A 7449-nucleotide genomic window follows, 5' to 3' on the forward strand; every position below is an offset into this window, starting at 1 on the left:
TTTCAAGTAGAATTTTCAGTGCAATTTATTAGAAGTATTCTTTTTTTGGCCACTGTTGACTCATTCGTATCTCATCTTTAGGCTTTTCTGTTTTGTTGATTTTTTTTTGCACGTGCGCTGCTGCTGACATCTGCTGGCCAAACACACACTTACTCCTCAGTTTCAAATGAATTTATTACTGCCTCTATTCCATTTTTCAAAAGCAAACATTCTTGAACAACACAAGACACACGCGCACAATTCTAACCATCAGCAATGCAATCGAAGCGTTGCCAATTACTTCAACACACAAAATGGACGGAAGTCGCATCAGTCAGCAAAGAGATGTGCGTCATTGACGATCATCAATAAAAAAAGAGGGACAGGTGGAGTTTGCTCTCTTGCTGTAAACCGCGTGGCGTCTCCTTGCTTGCCGTGTGGTTGTGTCACGCCTGTGTCACCGTGGCAACCGCCAAAATATTGTCGTTGAGGAAAAAAACAAAAAAAACGACGACGACGTGATGGATAAATCCGACACACAGCAGCAGCTTTTCTAATAGACACTTCTTCTCCTTTTTCCTCTTGTTCCCGTTGCGGGTTTCCCCTCACGGGGAGAGACGCTGGTACACCCAGCCGCCCTCCGCGGCGTGCTGGAGCTCCCCCGGCTCAGACGCGCCGTCCCTCGGCCGGCTGAAGACGATGCGGTCGTGGAGGCGGTTGGTCTGACCCTGCCAGAACTCCATCACGGAAGGCTTGACCATGTAGCCGCCCCTGTTAGGATACATGTATTTGCAAAAATTACTTTTTTTTGAGAGAGAATTTGATGAGATTTGTGCCTCAATCTCATCAAATTTGAACAAAACCAGTATTTTTTTGCTTTATTTATTAAAGCTGCATTCTCTCCTATGACCACCAGGGGCGACTCCTCTGGTCCGATAGAAGTCTATGAGGAAATTTCAACTTCTCTCTTGATTGTAAACATGAGTTAATGGTAAGAATCTTTAGTTTCAACTTTCAATATAGCATGACATACATTTATTAAATATGAGCCACACAAAGTAAGACTGTTTTTACACTTTGGATTCAGTTTGGTTAACAAAAAAGATGAGATATTTAGTAACCTATGATGGAGCAGGTAAATTGGACAAAGCCGGTCTTCGTGGTAAGATACGCTAAAAGCTAAAATTGTTTTTAATATAACTCCTTTAATGCTGCAAGAAAAAATGGACCACCGCCTTTCAATCTTAAGACTGTAGCTTGATTCAATGTAAAGGGATCGGAGCAATGCGTACCAGTAGTCCGGCATTGGCACATCTGTGTCTTTGTACTTCTCCTCCAGTTCCGCATTCTTCTGCCGCAGATACTAAAAAGAAACAACGGCGTGACAGTTTCGACTCGTACGTTCATGCATCCGCCTCCTCGCCGTCGGGCGGTTTGGGGCGCTTACGTCTCTGTCGGGGACCGGAGTGCTTTGTCGGCTCACGACGGCGCCGATCTGGCTGCTCTTTGGCCGGGAGTGGAAGTAGTCACAGGAGCTCTGGAAGGGGATTCTCTCCACGGTGCCCTCGATGCGAACCTGCACATCAGAGATGTGATTTGTTGTCTAATCGGTCTTGTTGTCCATTGTCTTACTGTCTGATGTTATGCATAAACTGGCACGTCAAATTCCTTGTATGTCTGACATGTTTTGGTAATAAATGTTCCTGATTCTTGATTTAATGAGCATATGCTGTGTGCAAAATGTATTATTTGAGCGAAAGATGCCGACCTGTCTGTTGAGGGGTTCCCAGTAGAAGACCAGACACGCATACGGATTGCTCTCCTGTGGACAAAGATCAGGCCAAAAGGAATAAAGAGAAACCACAAAATAATAAGTTAAAACACATGAGGCAATTCCATTGTCAATAACTGATTAAATACATCTGTAAAATGAGGTGAAAATAGAAAAGGCAATGAAAAAGAAAAACTACTAAATAAGATATGTTCAGAAAGGGGACACCAATAGATCAGCCATTTGATTGATTCATCTTCCTATTATTTTGCTTATTAGTAATTTCCAAAATGGTAATCTAAAATGATTTTAATGATATGATACTAATCTAAATAGTAATCTAAAATGAAGCATTTTTTTGAGAAATACTTAAATATTTAAAGAAGTACAAAAACACACAGTGAAATCATTGCATGGTAAAATATTTAAGTCAACAGTTAGTGGTATAAAACATCAACATTTTTCTTTGAGGATGAATAAAGTACTTAATTTCTGTGTGTCAAAAATGTTGATTCTCATGCACAAAATAAAGTTCATGCAATTCTAAAATGTATGAATTCTTGGTTATGTTACTGTTCAGTATTTGTTTCAACTGCTGATTGAAGTTGTGCAACAAGTTAATCCACTGTTTCTTCTTTATTAAATTACAAAATAAAAAAGGAAGTTTCCAATGAGCTCAAGGTGACAGGTGATGTGCTTGTTTGTTTCAAACAAAGTTTTAAACAAGACCCTTTTTAAAGAGAGAGAGAGAGAGAGAGAGGGTCTTACAGAGAGAGTGAGACAGAGAGTGAGACATAGAGACAGAGACACCCACCAGCTCGGAGCCCTTTCTGCTCTCGTAGTTGGTGAAGAAGCGGAACCCCTCGTGGCTGTAACCTTTGAGGAGGACCATGCGAGCAGACGGGCGCCCGTCTCTGCGCAGACAGAGCGAAGTCGTCATCAACAGAGGACCAGGAATTCATTTGGCATTTTTCGAGAGAGTGGTGTTACGTACTTGGTTGCCGTGGCGATGCACATGGCGTTGGCCTCCCCGATTTCGGGGCACTTTGTGGCTTGATCGAACCAGTCGGCAAACTGCTTGATCGGGTCCAGAGACACGAGCTGGCTCTCCTCAAAGCACTGTGGACCAATTAATCAATCACTGAGCAGCAGGCAGTGCACACACAAAGGTACTTTACATTTCATGCGATTATAGTTTTTACTTCATTACATCTCAGAGATACTTTTTGTTGTCAGACACTTTTAGTAACTCTTGTTGGTGATGAACTGAATGTGTTCAGTCATGTTTCTTTTAGGTGTTGATGAAATCCTCCTATTTCTTAAGAAAAATGGACTTTAAAAACCCTCTTCGATCAGCTGGAAAATACATCATCACAAAGCTGATGTTGGGCTATTGTTTTTTGAGAGAAAGGCTACAAACATGATGAACTTACACTTGCAGTGGGGTATTTTCTCTGAGTGCTATTAGTACCACTGGAAGCAGACATAATATTCCTAAACCTCATGCAGGCTTTGAATGACCAGTTTGAGCGTCAGTGCCTCATTTAGTTTTTTGTAGAATATATTGTACAGGTCAAAAGTCAAAGTCTGAAACATGAAAACAGAGACACCTTCTGCTTCACATAGTGTATTTAGCATTAGAATAACGACTTGAACATTATGCAGTATGTGTACACCTAACATTGGCTTTGTATCATCGTAACCTTGCAGCAACACAGACAGGTTTATATGTATATATCGCTGCTGCACAGGCACCCACCTCCTCGTCTCCCTTGTATTTCTTCCTCATGTCACTCAGGTCCATGGTCGGTCGCTCACTCGACGATTTCCTGCAGAAATTCAACGCAAACGACGCACGAGACGACGGATTTCTTCCAAATACTCTGATCAGCCCCAGTAAACCGAGTGTGCGCCTCATGCTTGTCAAACTGTCGCTGACGTCACCACGCATCCTCCGTTACGTAAAACATTACGCAAAACGTTTTGTAACCTTTTGAGGGGACGTGATTTAAATTCTCGCATTTTAACACGAAGGCCTTTACTTAATATATATATATAAGGTTGATTGTTGGATCAGGGGATATGAATCAAACCCAAAGTCAAAGAAATGAGGATATGACGATTAAAGCTGCACGTCGACGCATCATGCTGCATTCATGTCCTCTGTGTTAATAAGACCATCCGAGTGGGGGAAACGTTAAACTCAGACAGCTTATTGTATCCACGGACATATTACAACAATTGCAGGCACTTGTGCTTGACTTGAGTATTTTCTTCTGAAGTGTACGTAATGCTTCTACTCATCTTATCTAGGAAGAGAAATACGTAATTCTTATAAATGAAATATTTATTAGAATTATCTGGTAATCCAAAATGTTTGTATGCATGTAAATAAATAAATAATGCTATGACATAACATAATCAGTAAATAAATAAACTACTTTGATAGTGGAAATGCTAATTCATCTCAGCATTGCTGACTGTTTTCATTATTAAAAACAATAACAATCAATGGATTATTGTAGAAAATAATCATCAAAATGCGCTCTCCCATCAAACATCTACAAAAGGATGGTATTTAAGAGTAAAATAAAAATGATGATCATGATATAATTGCTGTATCGTTCAATTCGTTCATCCGATAAAACACGAACGCAGCATTCGTTCATTCGTCACTTCCCGATTACCGGTTTCCTGTTAAAGATGGCGGCGACCTTGTTTGTAAAATTTCTACCGAAACAGGGTAATGTGAAGTAATTAACGCATTTCTAGCTTTAGACAACTGTCTGTACCGACTTAGTACTTTGTTTCTTCTGACACAATCTACAGCTTGCAGTGTTAGCTAGCTTCTATTAAACAGCATATGCGATAGGCCAGATGTGTTTACGTTAGCTAGCTCATATTAGCAAGCTTCTAATTAACATTGTTTCGGATAGGGTGGTGTTTAGCTAGCAGTGTTCGCTAACAGTTAGCTCCTATTCAACAGCGTTTCAGATCGGGTGGAGGCGTTTAGCTAGGCAATGTTAGCACAGCAACATTAGTGGGTGATCAACAGACTTTGTGTCTTCCAGGATGGCTTCCCCTGACACAGTCGGTTCGGCACGGCTCCAAGGCGGTGACTCGCCACAGGAGGCCGATGCACATCCTTAAACAGAAGCTCATGGCCGTGACGGAGTACATTCCACCTAAACGGGTCATCCCTCCTGGAGCCTATCCAGCCCAGCGCAGAGGAGGCCAGGAGGTAACGCTCATCCCGCTGTAAGCCTCCAAGGGCCGAGAGCTGCATGTCCAATGCACTCAACGTGAACCAAAGCCTTCAGACAAATACTTTATAATGTGACTAGTGATCTTACAGTACAACAAACGTCCTGTGTGCGTTTAAAGCATTGTGATCGTGTACTGTTCTTAGCTTGTTTACCAGAATCCCATTAAATATAATTGAATAACGATAATAGGCTTATTCAGTAAAATGACTCCCTTCTGAGTGCACAGTGCATTCAAGCATCAACTTAGTTTGACATTGAGGAAGTCCAGCGACATGTTATGGAAGCCTGAGAGGAAGCTTTTTTTGAAGATCGAAATAAGCGGGTAAAATGAAGCAGGTATCAAGCAGAGCAGCATATAACACATGCATTTTGGACCCAAACGTTATTGACCCTAAACTGGTCCAACTGTCACAAAGTCAGCAGCAGAACAGTGTGTGAAGATGGATGTCATGTGACCAACATTAGATTAAATGAATCTATGCAAGAAATTCTGCTTGTTTTGATTTTAAAAAATGTCCTGGAAAAAAGTGTTTTGATCCTCCAAAGTCACAAAGTTAAACAAATATATTTTGTTGGTTTTGGAAATAATAACTCATTGGTGATAACCACCCTCATTTTTCTTGTTTCAAACCCGTAGTTAGCAGCTTCACTTCACACATTACTCCCTTCTATTCCACCAGGACAGTCCTTATACGTTGGTCTTGAAGAAGAATTTGAAGGACGTTTTCCAGGACTCAAAGATGGTCGCTGTGGTCCAGAACAACGCCTGTAACTATGAAGACATGATGATTCTAAAGAACAGACTCCATAAACATGGCATCGCCGTCAAGTTCTTCCCCAACCAGGTAATACTGAACTAGTTTTACTTAAAAAATAAGAGCATGTTATCGACATTTAAAACCATGAAATCCAACATGTGTTACATTTCTTTTTGACCGGAGCCACATGTTTCTTTTGACCGAGGATCACAATCTCCGGCGTAATAAGGGACTATTATGTTTAACTCATTTCACATTGTCTTGGTTTCACACAATTTAGTTTTCAAGCTGTGAAACACTCATTTTCTGTACTGCTGCATATATGAAACGTTATAATGTCTCTGTGATCACCTTTACACCACCAAAACACAACATTCTGCACAACTTTGAACCCCCTGTAATCCTTTCTAATAGATATTTTTAACCGTATTCTAATTTTGAATCCTGTTTTTTTTTTTTTTTTTTTTTTTTTCCCCGCCCCCAGGCGGTTCGGTCGTTCCTTAAAGACAGCCCTTTCTCCAACATGGCTCCTCTGTTCATCGGTCCCACGGTTCTGTTTGTCAGCAAAGAGCCAAAAGTGAAGGAGATGCTGTCAACTCTGAGGGTCAGCCAACAAATGACACTGCTTGGTATGTTTGTTCTTAATGTAATATCTATTATCAATAATGAATAAAATGCATTTTACATCTAAATCATCTTTTAAAGATGAGAACCGTTTTAACCCACTTGGATCTCGTGTCATTATTCGCCCCCCTCACATATTGTGCTTAACTGGAGCTCATTCTTCACTGCTCCCCTGTCAACAGGAGCCTGTGTAGACAACACGCTGCTGAGCGCTCGGGGACTGGCGAGCTACTCCAAATTGCCGTCAATGTCCGTAATTCAGGGCGAGCTGGTCAGCGGGCTGACGATGCTCACCTCCCACACAGCTGCCATGCTGCAGCGCCACCCGGCCCACCTGTCGGCCCTCCTCCAGCAGTACATCAAACAGCAGAGCTCGGAGGGAGCGCCCAAAGCAGAAGAGGCCACGTAGAGGATCGTTTATTGTAATTTCACAACTGAGTTGCAGGGAAGCTTTTAAAATGTGGACTGGAGAAGTTCCTCTAGCCTTGAAATTGACGATCGTACAATGTGCATCCAGTCAGTGTCCCCAAAGAAATTCCTTCCTATGTAAATAAACTATTTCCAAACAAAATTCCCATTCTCTTTGGATTCAAGAATTGCAGTGTGACATTGTTTTCCATCCATCCATCCATTGTCAAACTGCTTATCCTGCACACAGGGTTGCGGGGGGGGGCTGGAGTCTATCCCAGCCAACCTTGGGCGAGAGACTGGGTCCACCCTGGACTGGTCGCCAGCCAGTCGCAGGGCTACACAGAGACACACAACCATTCACACTCACATTCACACACCTTCGGGAAATTTAGAGTCACCAATTAACCTGATCCCCAGAGCATGTCTTTGGCCTGTGGGAGGAAGCCGGAGAACCTGGAGAGAACCCACGCAGACACGGGGAGAACATACAATTGTTTTGTGTTTGTATTTCATTTGCCCAAAGTAGCTGCAGTGGCGGGATGGAAAACCACTCCAGCCAATGTGGTCACAGGTTAATCTACAGATTACAGCATGTTAATCTGGGTCAGTTATTCTGTTACAGCCAGGCTTTCTGAGGGAG

General features: G+C 42.1%; 2 protein-coding genes across 2 annotated transcripts; one reads left to right on the forward strand and one right to left on the reverse strand.

Annotated features, from left to right (window-relative positions):
* Positions 1–156: 156 nt before the first annotated feature.
* pnpo (pyridoxamine 5'-phosphate oxidase) lies at positions 157–3987 on the reverse strand. Its single transcript, XM_040177320.2, has 7 exons — positions 3510–3987; positions 2745–2869; positions 2565–2664; positions 1748–1801; positions 1427–1555; positions 1272–1342; positions 157–750 (listed from the first exon to the last, which is right to left on the reverse strand). Exons 1-7 carry the CDS (start codon positions 3699–3701, stop codon positions 585–587), a joined length of 837 nt encoding a protein of 278 aa, XP_040033254.1. The 5' UTR covers positions 3702–3987; the 3' UTR covers positions 157–584.
* A 393-nt stretch (positions 3988–4380) lies between these two features.
* Positions 4381–6969, forward strand: mrpl10 (mitochondrial ribosomal protein L10). The gene is made up of 5 exons (XM_040177382.2): positions 4381–4493; positions 4822–4991; positions 5697–5861; positions 6259–6403; positions 6581–6969. Exons 1-5 carry the CDS (start codon positions 4454–4456, stop codon positions 6805–6807), a joined length of 747 nt encoding a protein of 248 aa, XP_040033316.1. The 5' UTR covers positions 4381–4453; the 3' UTR covers positions 6808–6969.
* The last annotated feature ends 480 nt before the right edge of the window (positions 6970–7449 follow it).

The sequence above is a fragment of the Gasterosteus aculeatus genome, chromosome 5 (genome assembly GCF_964276395.1).
Source record: "Gasterosteus aculeatus chromosome 5, fGasAcu3.hap1.1, whole genome shotgun sequence".
Lineage (NCBI taxonomy): Eukaryota > Metazoa > Chordata > Actinopteri > Perciformes > Gasterosteidae > Gasterosteus > Gasterosteus aculeatus.

What these genes read in the sequence shown, in the direction of transcription:
- mrpl10 (XM_040177382.2), top strand. Translation starts at nt 4,454, where the DNA reads ATGGCGGCGACCTTGTTTGTAAAATTTCTACCGAAACAGG. An exon ending in AAAATTTCTACCGAAACAGG is followed by an intron (nt 4,494 to 4,821) that starts GTAATGTGAAGT and finishes TGTGTCTTCCAG; the next exon opens with GATGGCTTCCCCTGACACAG. An exon ending in TCAAGTTCTTCCCCAACCAG is followed by an intron (nt 5,862 to 6,258) that starts GTAATACTGAAC and finishes CCCCGCCCCCAG; the next exon opens with GCGGTTCGGTCGTTCCTTAA.
- pnpo (XM_040177320.2), bottom strand. Translation starts at nt 3,701, where the DNA reads ATGCGTGGTGACGTCAGCGACAGTTTGACAAGCATGAGGCGCACACTC. An exon ending in GGGAACCCCTCAACAGACAG is followed by an intron (nt 1,556 to 1,747) that starts GTCGGCATCTTT and finishes TCTGATGTGCAG; the next exon opens with GTTCGCATCGAGGGCACCGT. An exon ending in CTCCGGTCCCCGACAGAGAC is followed by an intron (nt 1,343 to 1,426) that starts GTAAGCGCCCCA and finishes GTTTCTTTTTAG; the next exon opens with TATCTGCGGCAGAAGAATGC.